The sequence below is a fragment of the Streptopelia decaocto genome (genome assembly GCF_964273445.1).
Source record: "Streptopelia decaocto genome assembly, chromosome: 9".
NCBI lineage: Eukaryota > Metazoa > Chordata > Aves > Columbiformes > Columbidae > Streptopelia > Streptopelia decaocto.
Window position 1 is genome coordinate 9,693,390 of NC_138664.1, and position 15,055 is coordinate 9,708,444.

Sequence of the window (15,055 nt, forward strand, 5' to 3'; positions counted from 1 at the left end):
TTTTTTCTTATAAATATAGTTGGGTGAACATGATTGATGGTTTTGTCAGTAGAAGCCAGGGCCTATAGGCTTTGCCTTGTCTAATTCTACTTAGAATGAGTATCAGGAGTAGGGTAGAGAAAGACCTGTGTAAAATAAGCCGATGGGCATAAACGATGAGTAGAACTGTGTTTAAAGCTTGGAATGAATTTGAAGGGAAAGGATTTGTTCCCCTCGTTGTTGCTGAATGTAATCATTGGACAGTATGTATGTTTTGAGACTGAAATTAATTTTGTTTGAGAATAGATACTGGAGTCCTGCAGATCTTGAAGATACTTGAAGAATACATTTTAGAAATTGGGACTTTTAAGAGCTGATTTTTATTCTCAAGACTCAACAATTCAGCGTAGTTTGTGTCCCGGGGGGTGGGAATGAACTGGGGTTGTACAAAAGCACACGCTTTTGTGCAAGCTCAGCCTGGAGGAACTTCAAAGGGCAAAAACCACAACAGATGTTATTAGAAATAGTTCTTTGACAACACGCTCTTCTCAGCATTTAAGCTGCCACAGTGTGCCCTTGAGGTGATATTACCTTTGCATATTGATCTTCTCGTGAAAGTGGTTTTCGTTCGTTCGATTATTCAATGCTGCGCCTCTGTGAGAAGTTTGTTACTGGAAGTTCTACAAAATAAACATTTGGTAATTTATACATGTGCACCAAATTTTCGCATTGCTGCTTCTCTTCAGTCTTACAGTACTTTGGTTTTTCCTCTTTCAGGAAATGGGTTTGTTAATTCTCGAGCTTCACCAAGTCTACTCGGAACTACTGGTGGTGGGAACGGCTTGGGCAAAGTCATGCCTACAAAGTCTCCACCTCCACCTGGAGGAGGCAATCTTGGAATGAACAATCGCAAACCCGACCTCCGTGTTGTCATCCCACCCTCCAGCAAGGGTATGATGCCACCATTGGTAAGTTAAAACATTTGTTCCGGGACTGGCTTTGTAAAAATGTTTTGTCCGCATGCACAGGGAGAAACTATCTCATGTGCTTACCATAGGTTACAGTGATAGAACGGTGTTTGTTTTCTGAAATTTCATTAATGGAAATCTAAGTTATAAGTTATTGCATTTGGAGAAATTAAATCTGTAAGGATTTTTTTTTTTTTAAGGGTAAAATAGCAGCCTGACCTAGATGAGGTTAGAGCGAAATCCTAGAGACATAGATTAGGATTTTGGTGTTTTGATTTGACATCTCACAGACTTGGTACCGAGGACTTTGTTGGTTTGGAGGATGTGGGTTTTAAAAAGGATAATGCATTACTCTATGGAGGAATGGCTCATCTTATTGATGTGAACTGTATTAACGTGCCCTAAAGCACATTTTGTACCTGTTTTTCCTGGATCGTAATGGTTGTGGGATGTAAAACGTAGCTTGTGGTAACGATGGTCTGAGAGAAACACTCGTTTGATGTGGTGTGCTGGAATGCAACCTCGAGTGTCCTATGGTGGACGTCATGTCTTTGATGAAGACATGAGAGAACAATGAGGATCAGGCTCAGTCCCTATTTGTGTACATTTCAATAGTATATGTGGTTTGGCATGTTGGCAGCAATGTTTGTTCAGCCTACATTTGGAATCGCACACAAGTTTCATGTCAGGTGTGAGGCAACCACAGCATTGAGACCAGAACAGGTCTTTCAGGAAGAGTTACTCTATTTTTCCTTTAATTTGGTGGACCAGATCCTTTGGTCCCAGTCTTTCACTGCCATGTAGAAATCTTAAACATCCATGTGCACATTTTCTGTTTCCTGTGTGTGGAACAATGAACCATAACCAAGAGGAGCAGGATATAAGCAATACAAATATATATTTTTTAAAGATACCACAAGTTCTTATATTTGTTACTGCCATTCATGATGAATAATATAGAATTAACCCAAGTAACAAAAGCTATACTTATTCTCAGAGTAATGATTCTTGGAGTTCTAGGTTTTTCTAGGAATGCTGAAGTGTAGAAGACATAATACCCTGGCTGATTCTTAAAGTGAAAATTAAACTTTAAAATCAATTAGAAATCGATACAAGAAGCGGGTCTTGTTAATGTGGTTGTCCTGATGTGGGTAGCGCACAGTACCTGTGTACTGTTGAGTTGTTGAAAACAACACAATATGCAGTGTAGGCCTTTTCGGTCTTTCTGAGGAAGCTGGAAAGAGATTTCAGAGTGGGGATTCTGGGATGGTACAATGGCTGTATGTGAAAAACATTTTACTACTGACCTGGATGCTTATTGGATTGGTCCAGCCAGAAACATAAATATTATACTTTCTATTAGTACTATTTAGAGAATCAGGTGGCAAATTCACATTATTAATTAAAATAAATAGAAATCCTGAAGCACAACCATGACTTTTTATTTCATTTTTGAAAGCAATGCTATTTTTAGTAACTATGTTATCCCTCTTGTTTGCTGAGTACAGTCGGAGGAGGATGAATTGGAGTTGGTGAGTTTGGGCTGCTGTTTGAGAGAGCAAGATGCTGAAAATGTCTTTTACTACAGATTTTTAACTGTAGTTTCATTACATATCTTAAATAATTCCAGTGTTCCCTTGGTAGCAGACAAAAATACATTTGTTTTATCAAACTTTAAAACCTGACCAATTCAAGTTGAAAACACATCCAAAGTCCAGTGCTTTCCATTTGTAAACTTGTATTATTTTTCCTGAAAATATTATTGTTTTTCTTGGAGGGAACATTGGAAAAGAGCCTTACAGAGTAACTGTCCATGTGTATAGGATACTTACTGTCTCATATAAATAACCACTTAACATCCCCTAAATTACTGGAATATTTTTAGAAAGTGGCTTCACTTCTGAAGTTCTTCAGATTGTAACACAAGCCCTGTATTACTTCTCTTATTTTCAAGGAGATTACATCATTGCTGGTGAGGTCACCCTTGTGGAGTTTAGAATTATTTCATCCTGCGTGAGATTATCAAACCACAGGGGTGTTCCCTGTTTACCAAAAGGAATAGAGAATTGCAAATGAACAATTTTACCTTTTTTCCAGTGGAAAGATATTCTGCTTTTGAAAGGAAACTCTTGGCACTTGTATTTTTCTCTATTTTTTTTTCCAAAACGTTTTAACATTTGGCATTCTGTCTGGAAAATAACGTAAGGCTAAAATCATTTGTAGCTTATTTTTAGAGCAATTTGCAAATTGTTTAGCTGCTGTAGCATAAACCATGCAGAAGATGCTGCATCAGAGTAAAATTGTGAAGATACACAAAGAAGTCTGCATATTACACACCTTTGGTTTTGAACATGGACCTGTTGCTAATGAGGCTCTAATTGCATGAAAGCATGGAGAATGTAGTGATTTAGATGTATTTCTTGATGAATGCATGCTGTTGGTTGATTTTTTAAATTTTTTTTTAGCTTAACCATGATTTACAAAAGTAAGGGGAAATTATTTTTGACAGTATTCAAGTTTTTAAGGTTTATGATTACAAACAGCTGTCAGGCACGTTCCTCTGAGCTTTATAAAGGAGTGTCTGGTTTCTTGTGCAAGGAATAGAGCTTTAGTTCAATGTAAAAACACTTAATCCAATTAGCATTGCAATTGGGATGATACAGAAGCGCCTCAGTTGAGGTTATTCCTACCTGTTAAAAATCGCTGTGCCCTTTGCAGCGGGAAATAGCGACTGGCGGGTGGGGGTTCGGGTGCTGCGTGGAGCCGGGGCCCTCTAGTGGCACCAGCCTGTGCCAGGGCAGGCGCTCACACCGGGAAAGTGCGGTTGTGCCTTCCTCTGACGTGGTAAAGAAATAGGAAGATCCACCTGCAACCTTCCGTCTCCTGTAATGCCGATTTCTGATGCGGTTCCAAATCACCACTGCAAGGATTCAGCGTGGTCGGAACCGAGCGCTGAGTACGAAACACTGATAGGAACAGTAGCGTAGCGTGAAATAAAGATATTGAATTCTTCCTGTTACTGCTGGCATTTGCACCAGGTAAAAAAAAAAATAATTTAAAAATTCCTGAAAATTATCAGGAATCTTTGGCTGCATCTCTGAGTGCAACAAATATTAGACACATCTAAATATTTCTTACTGTCTTTGTGTGGCCGAGTGTTCAGGAATTATATTCAGAAATAACTTACCTTAGAAAGCCACCTGTATTAACCACTCCAATAATAAGAAGAAACCAATCCCATGGGGAAATCCTTTGGTCTGGATTGTTTCCCAGGGTGCTCCTCTAACTTTTCCATTATCCAGTAATCCCAACTTTATAGGCCGCCATCCAACAAAGCTTTGGAAAAAGGTCAATTCCTGACAGACACAAAAATCTGCTCTAATAACATATCTTTACGCCAGATAAACTTGCTCTAGCGGAGATTTTCAGAAGTACGTAAGTGATTTAAAGGGATAAATGACACAGAAAATCAGCGGGGACTTTCCCTGCGACTGAGGGCTTGGAAACGTGGGAGCTCTGGAAGCAGCGGGTGCCTCTGCTGAGCAAATGCCAGAGAGCCTCCAAATTCTAACAAGGCTCGAAGGTGGGTTTTCAACAGAGCCAGACAAAGCGGCCATCAGGAGCTGCGAGCCAGCGGAAGACTGGAGCTAACTGTAATGGGGTAGCTGTGGTACGTGTTTTTCTTTAAATGGGGAAGATGTAGGATTGATAGCCCTCAATCCATCTTCACAAATTTCAGCTTAAAATGGAATAGAGCCATGTTTCTGTACCTGCTCACACTGTTATTATAAAGGGAATCACGCGTTTTTAATACTGCTCGCTCTCTCGGGATCAGAGCGGAAGGAAAAAAAATACTGAAATACTTGTGTACCTGTCCAAAATAAAGAAAAAGTAGTAGCAGCTTCAGTCTTTTAAAGCTGGGAAATGGAACTCTGCCAAAGAGATGAAAACCTGCTACTTTTCGTGGCGAATATTTTTTCAGGCAAAGGGAGAGGCTTGCTTTAAAGCGTATTTTCAGCAGTTTCAAATCGAGCTCCCTTCGCTGCGAACAGTTCTCTAAGAATGTAGAAATACAGGGTGTAGAGACTTGTAGTATTTCTAAGACTTCTATAGGTAAAGCTAAGTGCCTGTTGTTTTAAAAATAAAAAATGTGGCATTTCCTGTTCTTGACAGTATCTGGCATGGCTGGATAGTGCTGAAATACGTATTTTGAAGACAGATTTCCAGTTGCCTCCCTGAAGAGCAGTATGTTCTGGGACAGCAGCTGTGCTGTCTGGTGGTACTGACCACGCTGGTTAACACAAGGTCTTATAAACAGCAAATTTGGTTCAAGAGCTTAATTTGAGTGATACGTTTCCTACAGATGTTCATGCCGGTGTATGGGAAAGACAGACTTATTAAAAAGCCACGTCGTGCCGACAGTTAGAACGGATAATCTGAGACAATCTAGTTCAGCTTTTTCTCCTGTCAAAAAGCACAGTTGCTCTGTGTGAACTCAAATGTCATTTGCTTTGAAACAAATCTGCATTATAACAAGAACTCTCTCAGTTTCTCGGGAGCCATGGGAACAGCAAGTTTATTTTATCACGGAGGTCTTATCAACATAAATTTAGAAGATCTCTGTGTTCCTTCCAGGACAGGTGTAGTCACAGCGTCAAAACTGGCAGCTAAAATTCTGAAAATTGGATAAACAGCTGGGAAGTGGGAGACTTTTCTGGTGGAACTGCACCTCACCATCTGTACTAAAACCCCTTTAGAAAATAAGACTAAAAACTCTTAAATCACTTAAGAACTTCTGAGAATTGTTGTGTGTATGCCTAAGAAATTGCATTTATTTTTCTGTCTAACACTATTGAGATCTGCATGCACGGGAAGCGGGCCAGTGAGTCTTCATTAATTTTTCATTTCAATTTGCCAAGATCACTTTGGTTGTCTTGAAATGTTTTGGCTTGTTTAGAAGATCTATGCTGACAAAAAGGATGTATTTGTAACTAAAAAATAAAGCAAAGAAACACATTTTAATTGAATGCTATTTTTATATTAATCACTTGATTTTTCTATTGTTCTAACCGATATCACAAGGTGTTGTTATTTTTAATCGTTTATAGAATACCCAAAGGATAAGTAGTTCTCAGTCTACGCAGCCTCTTGCTACCCCGGTGGTGTCGGTGACGACTCCCAGTTTGCCCCCGCAGGGACTGGTGTACTCGGCCATGCCCACCGCCTACAACACTGGTAAGCTAAGCTTTGTTTGCCAGAAGTGGCTTAATTTGTCAGATGTACGAGGCTTTTGTGATTCATAAGCCCAGAAGATTTGCATTTCTGTGACGCTTCGCTTTATTTTCCTCTTCAGTTCAAATGAAGGCTCTTATTCATCAGAAATGAGCCTTTAGCTTGGAGAATGTGTAAATGTTGAGACTCAGATCAGGAAGCAGCTTTCAGTCAGGTTGCACGCAGCTGAGCACAGAGACAATAAAACATGTTACTTACAGCAGTGGCATTCGAGCGCTCATGTTGAAGCCAGAACTGATACTCCAGAGCGTACGGTCCCTTTCGTTCTGCTCTGCTCAGTTCCAGCAGCAGAAGGGATTCGGATTCTTTAAATTTACAAAAAGCCCAGACGTACAAAACCCAGGTAGGGCCTTGTCTCTATCGAGAGTGAGGTGGGACTCGCGGGAGGGCACTTTGACCGTTTCACCACTGCAAGTCTGGATTAGCTGAACGACCTTAAAGCTACGTTTTACCCAAGATGGGTGGGATGCGAGGAATTTGGTAATGTGATCATTGGTTTGCCGGTTCAGAAAGTATTTTGTGATGTGGTGCCTCCCACTTTGTCTCCACATCAATAGAGTTAATTTTGACTTCAGTCTCACGTTCTCTATTTGTTACAAACTCTGTGTGTAACTGGAGAAGGAATTTTTGTAGTAATTTTCTTGAAAGTCTGCAGCCTTGATGGTGCCAGGTTGATTACCAGTGATCTGGGATGCATCGTTTCATTTTCAAATGCACCTGCAGAGAAGCTACATTGCAGATAAGTGTCCATATGTTTTGTAACTCAGAGTTAAAATAGCTGTTGGTTAAAACCAAAAAGGAAAACAATGGAAGTAATTCCCCAGTTAGCCATTCTTTTTATGGAAGTCCAGTTAAGACATATTAATGTAAGTGCTGGAATGGTTGAAACAGGAGTTTCTGAATGGGAGACTGCTGTGTTGGCAGTGTTGAGATTTAAGTCTCATTTGGTAGACTTTCAGATTTTTCCTCTGCCAAAGAAGATGGGATTTCATACACTTTCGGCAGCTTTTTTGCTAGCTTCAAAAGCCGGCTCTGCAGTTTTGAGTTTAGACTTGTAGCCGTCTTCCCGCCAAACCACTCACATCTTTTTGTATTTGTATTTTGTTGTATTAATGGGCTCATTAAGTGCCATTTATTGCCCTTCAGCACTTTCTGCCTTGGTTTGCCCAGAGGTGCTGCCCCCGGGCAGTTCTCAGCATGTGTGAGGTTTGTGTTTGGAGAGGGACTATTTAGTCATCAGCAACAGTAAATATTTATACCTCAGCAGCACTAAATTGTTGAGCATTTATGCAAATAATCGCTGCCCAGAGCGGGGTTAAAGTCTAAAGAAATGAATGAAGGAGAAGATGGAGTTGCAATAAATGAGAGAGTGAAGAATTGTGCTTGGTGACATGTTTTGGATTATAAGCCTTAAATATGAATTTGCTGGACATATAGATCTTTGTTTGAGAGTTGCCACAAAGATGGCTTATATATTGTATTTAATGTCTGTTTAAAGTAAACAAATAGTTCTGGTCCCTGCTCAGAAGACCCACATTGAGTCCGAACTGTCGGAATGTCAGGAAGCAGCAAAGACCTTTGAAACTGGTGTCCCACACATTCGACAAGTGCTGTTGTCACTGGGATATGGCTTTAAAAACCAGCCCATTTCCTGTGATAATTCAATAATTTGTGAAAAGCTTTCAGCCTTCAGTGTTTTTCAGACATTTTAAAATTGTTTCTATTTCATGGAGCCTTTCAGGGGATTTGCAAAAAGAAATTAGATGTTGAAACCAGCTTGTTACCTGGGTATTCTCAGGGTAGTCACCACTTAAATAGTAATTTCAGGTTTGCAGTTCAAGGACTAAGATAAAATTTAGATACCTGAATTGTTTTTCTGGATTGATAGAGGTTTTTCCAGGGCTGGAAAGGATAGATTCAGCTCTTAGATCCTTAATTAAATCATCGGATACCCGTTTTGAACAAATTTACTATTCTGTATAATTTGTTTTGCTGGAGAAATATTCTTTCTGCAGATTGCTGGAGGAAGGGCCAGAAGAACTGAGTTACTTACGGAAAAAGTCTAGGCATTTAAAAAAAATACTCCAAAACCACAGAGATCAGTTAAATAGTAACTTACTCTTGACAGAGCATATCTAGCCATACATTATATTACTGGCTTTAGGTCAGTTATTTTGCAAAGGCACAAACTCCAAAGGTTATTTTGTTGTTGAGGTCACAGCAGTAATGTTTTCTGTCACGTAGAAGACGCTCATTTGTCTGAACGACTTTTCCATCTTGCACATTTAGAAGTTGCTGTCCTGCTTTTAACTGCCAGCAGATAGACTATGATTTAGGGCAATGGTAATGCAGCTCATTGTGTGCTGGTGTGTGTATTCTTTGGGAAAGTGTCTCCTCAAACCCCTGTCATCAGACACGTTCTGTCCGAAGCACCAGGAGTTAATTGGCCATTACCATAAAAGCTATAATTGCAAAGAAAAAACACATGGAAATGGAATTCCTATGAACATTATCTTCAGGTCTGCTCTTCCAGAAACCCCGCTGGCACAGGCCAGCACCACCAGCTCACAGGTTACATTCACACGTGCACGTTGCCACAGCTCTGGCTGCGTTGGAGGCTGAGGGCATCTCCCACTCATTGGAGGGCTGGATTTTTTTTTTCATTTTAGTCTTGCAAAAGGACTTGGATTGGTCAGCTTGGGAAAAATCTCTCTGAATCAGTGCAGAAATTGTGAGGGTTTTCTAGAGTTCAGATAAAACCGTCGGCTGAGAAGAAAGGAAACAAAAGGGCAGCTGAAGTAGCGTCACCTGCCGGGGCGCAGCTGGGCCCCGTCTGGGGAAGGGTCTCACCGTGGTGCGTTCGCTGCTCCAGAAGGGACACGAGTGTCCTGCTGGCGCTGGGCTCCGCTCCCCCGGCTGGGAAAGGGACACCTGGAAACGGCCACGGCAAACAAGCTGCTGGATGGGAATGGCACATTGTCCAAGCGAACTTACCTCAAGAGAGAGAAATCATCATGGTGGTGTCATTTTAGGACAATACTAACCCCCCCTTCCCAACCAAAAACTGAAATAAATTAAAACCAAAGCCAAAACACAAACCCTACTCAAGCAGGATTTTTGGTTCCTCTGCTGGCAGTATAAAATAACTTTGGCTGCCAGCATTTTGTTGTATTCTCAAGAGACTAGAAATTATTTTAAAGAAGGCATGCTACCAAATAATTAAAAGCAGAGGAGTGTTTGTGGCTTTGTTTTAAAAGTGAGTGATAATGATAAAGTGAAAATAACTTCCCCTGTGTGAATGAAGTGAGAACTGTCTCAGCGTTACAGCCAGGCCAAAACTAACAGCCAGTCACTAGTGTTGATTAGGAATATATTGTATCTTCTATTATTCATGTAAGTTGTATTTCTAAATAATTATTTTTTTTGTTCTAAATCAAGAGGTTCCTTTTGTTTATTTGATACAGAGATGACAGTTTAATCAGACATAAATTAACGAGTGAAGCTATCGTGGGGAGAGGGAGAATGTCACAGTAGGACTGCAGACACAGGGTGGGCAGAGGGGTCACTAAGGTCCCTAAGGTCCCAGTTGCAGTGACATGGTCACACTGTCCCTGCCCCTGTGTCCCCCTCGTCCGGCGGGACCAGCAGCCAGCGCGGCTCCAGGGAGGGTGTGGGTGTGGGACTGTGAGCCGGCTGAGCGCTGTGTGCATCGCTGCCACAGCTGCTGCCTCCCCGCTGCGAGCTGAGCCAGAGCCGGGATCCTCCCTGAGTGCAGTGCGAGAAACACCATCCCTTTCTAACAGCTCGCGTGAATTCTTCCCTTTTTGTTTCATTTTGGAATTTCCATGGAGACTAAAATCTTAAAAAATGCAAATACTTGTGTTGGTGGAAGATAGACACATACCTGTCTATATTAACAATGCATAAATATTTTGTACCTGTGGGTTTAGAAGAAGCTATGTGGGACAGCAACACATAGGAACTGAAAGCAGAATGCAAAGAAATGGGCATTTGGAGGCTCCTGTCCTGTTAAGCTCCTTGTGAAGTCAGAAGCACTTCCACGTTCTCACCTTTGAGCTCCTTTGGGTCACTTGCATTTATTTGGGCAGAAAGCCTTTCTATTAGTGTGCATGCGTGTAGCGCAGATTCTCACACGGATCTATGTATGTATCTATATAAAAATAAATCTACAAACTGCTTTCTTGTTTGTTTTCCCCTCAGATTACTCGTTGTCCAGCGCAGACCTGTCGGCGCTGCAGGGGTTCAACTCCCCGGGCATGCTGTCCCTGGGGCAGGTGTCGGCCTGGCAGCAGCACCACCTGGGCCCAGCCACGCTCAGCTCCCTCGTGTAAGTACAGCCGGGCCCTCACGGTGCCGCCGCCCCTCGGGAGCGTCTGCCGCTTCGGGCTCAATAATCTGCGCGTGGGGATATTTAGCACGGGAGCATTTTGATTTCTTGTCTGCCGGTGCTGGTGTGTTGCCTTTCAAGTTTGCTCCTCAGCTGGAAAAGCGTTGTTGTTTCACGTGGTTGTCCCTTTTGTCACTGCAGTGCTCAAGCTGTGTCCCTGCAGGCCCAGCTTCTGACACAGGCATCACCTGCATGGTGAACTTAAATGTATGGAAATAGGAAGTACTTGTTTTTAACTTGTATAAATGTGTTCAGTCCTTTAATTAATGCTTTCTTCAACTTTGTTTCTTTACTTCAGTAAGTTGCATTTATTTACATACTTATTTTGAGGGTGCTGAACCACAAGACCGCACCGTTGCACAGACACTTGAATCGTCACTTTTCCTTTTCATGTTTTCTTATTTCTGCCTTTCCATTTTCTCTTTCCCAGTACTGGCAGCCAGATATCTCAGGGTTCAAATTTATCCATTAACACCAACCAAAACATCAACATAAAGTCTGAACCAATTTCACCTCCTCGGGACCGTGTGACTCCCTCCGGGTTCCCGCAGCAGCAGCCACAGCCGCAGCAGCAGCCACAGCCGCAGCAGCAGCCGCCGCAGCCGCCGCCGTCGCGACAGGAGCTGGGTCGCTCTCCTGTCGACAGTCTCAGCAGCTCCAGCAGCTCCTACGACGGCAGCGACCGGGAGGACCCGAGAAGCGATTTCCACTCGCCCGTGGTGCTGGGGAGGCCACCGAACTCCGAGGACAGAGAGAGTCCGTCGGTAAAACGAATGAGGATGGACACGTGGGTGACATAAACTCGCAGTGTTGCCTCTTCAGTTTTGCGTTCTCAAAATGAACTGTCCTGACATATCTAAATTTATAAATAAGGACATGAAATAAGTATATTTATATGTATATACATACGTGCATATATATATCTTCACATGCATATATATGTGCTAGTGTGTGTAGCATACACAAAATCATCAGGCACTTATGACAAACTTCTTGTATAGCTGCAGATGTCCCATGGTAAAACGTAACAGAACAATCCCGTAGGTATTGAGCTAGTCTGGCACTTACCTGGACTCGTCGTTTTAATAATAGAACCTGTTTTGCAGAGAACCGTTGTACCCGCATTATACTCCTACCACACTAGATTGCAGAACCAAGAGGGCTCGCCTGTAGTAACGTCCCTGTGTGTTTTATTCAAGCTGTATGGTTACTCGTAGTTAAGAAATAATGCTTTGTAGCAGCAGAGCAGTAGAAAAGCAGGAAGAAGAAAGCAATACTGTACATAAAATGTCCTTTATATTACCCACCGTGGCATGGGTCTCTATTGCAGAGGGTGCATGGAGAAGGGCTGATGCTATAAAAATAAAATAAACAAAAACCCTGTTTTGCACGTGCAAAAAAAATAGTGTATTGGGTCAAAGAAGTGATTTTTTTAATGAGTGAAAGAGAGACATAGAGAACTCGCATGAAATATTCAGAAAATATTAGCCTAGAAAATAGAACATTAACAAAATAAAATTAATATATTAAGTTATAATTGGAATATGTTTGACAAATTTGTTTTTACGTTCATACCTTTGAAAAATATAGAAACGGATTTTAGCTCATGTATATTTTATATTAAAGAAAACAATACCCTAATGAATTGAAGACTATATATAAAGTTATATACAGTACTTTTGAACACATTCTGCTATGAATTATTTATATAAGCCAAAGCTGTATGTTGTAGCTTTTTTGTAGAGTATAGTTTTATCTTATTTTGACTTTCTAGTTTTTGCTTTCAAAGATGAAAAGGAAAAACTTGCAGGCGGAACCTTTGGGGGAAAAATAAGCCATGAACACTTATATGTAAATTTAAATTTGAGCCAAACTCTTTGTGTATATAGCATCCTAAATATATTATCACCTTTGGTGTAAGTACCTATGTATTGTACGTTCACCAGATTAAAAAGTATATTTTTGTGGATTGACGCCAACTTGAAAAAAGGCGAGGTCCTTATTAAGTAGAGTATTCACTGTTTAATATTTACTATTTTGTTAAATATACTGTACTTTCTTTGGATTTTAATTATTATTAATATTATTATCCAGATTTTTCAGAGGGTGTATAAAGGGGTTGTCCCCCTCACTGGTGGTGAATGTGTGCCGTTAAATTGTAATCTCTGTGCTGTATGGTTAAGCTTCATTATACATTTTATATATATGTATATAAATAGCAAAGTGGCAAAAAAAAAAAAATCCGGTGTTAAGTTCATCCTGCATAAATATAAAAAAATCTGTTACAACACATTTTAAGGCATCATTTTAAAGCTGCCTCTTCTGAGGAGTTAAAAAACAAGTGGAAAAACTTGACCTAATTTCTCCTGATAGGGAAGTAACACATATCAGAGGAGCACAAAAGGTTTTTGAAGTCGGTAAGTGGTTTGGGATAAAGCCTGGGCAGGAAACTGCTGTTCCCGGTGCGGGTCCTGGCCCTGCCCAGAGCAGGTTTTGTTGCAGTGGGTCGTGTTCTGCCGCGGGGGCTGCTCTGCCGGGCACCGCCGGGCCCAGCCCGCGCGGGAAGAGCCGCGGCTGGGTTTACTGGTGGCGCTGGTGGCCGCGCTGGGGAGGGGTCTCGTCTCGTGAGGTCTGGTCTCTGTCCAGGTCCCTGCTGTGGAGTGTCTGGCCGTACTGGGAACCAAATTACGTAGATACAAAGAAATCTTAATGCTGGTTGTTCTGGGGAAGAAACTGCAGTGCTGTCTTGTTATCCAAACTCCTTTAAAATTATCCCTCATATTTACCGAATCTTTGCTTGGGCTTTAATTTTTTTTTCCCTTGTAATTATAGAATAAAAATCCCTGGATGGTGTAAGAAAGAAGTGTGGGCAATGGCCATCCAGGGGACAGCTCTCCCCGCAGCTGCTGCTTTAATGTGGGATTGAAGCACAAAGTCAGTACATTCAGCTTCCAAAACCCACTCCTGTTGTCATGGTAACCTTAAAACAGGTTTCAATTCGGTTCAGCCACTTACCTTTGGAAATTGTTCTCCATTTATTGCAGGTAGTTGCTGGTTTCCAGAAGCATAGAGGAAAATGAGACTCATTCTAATGGTAACTGTGTTTCCAAATGACTGAATTCACTTACCACTGCAGAGAACCTTTTACTGCTCTGAAAAGTTATGTGATTTTTTTTGGTTATTTATGCACATATATGAACTTTGCTGTACATCTGAGTGGGAGTTCTGCATTCACATTTACTGTCTATTTTCTTGTGTGCCTTATAAGATGGCTTTGCTGACTGTATCTCTATAGTCTTTATTTCTATGCAGGTTTTTAAACAGTACTATTACTGTTTTCTTAAAGAAAAAAAAGGGGTTAGAGTTTGTATTGAAATTGCACCAATGAATTTAAAAAACAAACAGATCGGTTCTTCGAATCACAAATGGGACTGTTCACATGTTGCCCCAAACCCTCCAAGAGACTCGGCAGAACGGATCTCCCGGCCCTCCCGGCGCTGGGAGACTCTTATGCCGTTGAATAAATGGGAATCCTGATTTTTAATAACTGACTTTGGAACATACTTTTTTTAGGAATTGTAAAAATCTTTTATAAAAAAGACAACATAGCACAGATATTTCAACAGGTTTAAAGAAAAAAAAAGATACTTTTTTTTAATTAACTCTACTGATGAAGTTGCAAGGGGATCCAATCCTGGTCTGAAAGATTTAAGATTTTTATCTGCTATTGTGACAAATCATTTCTCCATCTTCAGCTCTCACTATGGTATTTAAAAATAAACGTTATCAGGGATTTGTCAGAGAAAAATGCTTTAGCCTTTCCTTTCACTGAAGGACACTAACGCATCAGAAACTTGCGAACTATTGTGCGCACAAGAAATACATAGTAAATAAGGAACAAAATAACTCCTAACAATTGATCATGGGAAGAAGTTAAATTAGAATGTGAAAGAAAGACTTAACAAATGTAAACATTTAAATCTTAGTAGAACCTTTCTTCACTTTGCTGTGCAAGAAAACACTGCTTTGCTATATTTAAAATGGCTTTTTTAAAAGAGATTTATGTATTTGGTAAATGTTTGTAGTCAACAGTTCACAAAGAAGCTGTTCACGGTTTAATGATGATAAGCCGTTTGGCGGCACAAGCTGGACTTTGTTGCCATCCTTGAGATGAATCTTTTAAGAAAAAATAAGTTAATCTCAATTTTTTTCCCTGAATGTGTTGTTTTTTCTTCAATATACAATAAATATTCTAGTGAACTTTTTATCAAATGGTTAAGAAAAATGCTAGAGGTTGTTGTAAAATATTTGTATCCTGCATTCACTAAAGTAAAGATACTGGCTTTTACTGTGTACTCCAGCCTCTCTCGTATTTGAAGAGCGTGTTCCCGTTTGGTGCATCTTTGCC

General features: G+C 40.8%; 1 protein-coding gene across 6 annotated transcripts in view; it reads left to right on the forward strand.

Moving 5' to 3' along the window:
* MEF2A (myocyte enhancer factor 2A) overlaps window positions 1-15,002 on the forward strand; it is an 84,004-nt gene extending 69,002 nt beyond the window's left edge. For 4 of the 6 annotated variants that reach the window (XM_082060543.1, XM_082060540.1, XM_082060538.1 and 1 more), the window contains 5 exons: window positions 757-947; window positions 2,456-2,479; window positions 6,056-6,182; window positions 10,461-10,587; window positions 11,078-15,002. In XM_082060543.1, coding sequence (XP_081916669.1) covers window positions 757-947; window positions 2,456-2,479; window positions 6,056-6,182; window positions 10,461-10,587; window positions 11,078-11,447 — 839 coding nt within the window. In that variant the 3' untranslated portion in view covers window positions 11,448-15,002. The remainder of the gene's footprint in view (window positions 1-756; window positions 948-2,455; window positions 2,480-6,055; window positions 6,183-10,460; window positions 10,588-11,077) is intronic. The other 2 variants (XM_082060542.1, XM_082060541.1) reach the window with 1 other exon arrangement.
* Window positions 15,003-15,055: the final 53 nt, after the last annotated feature.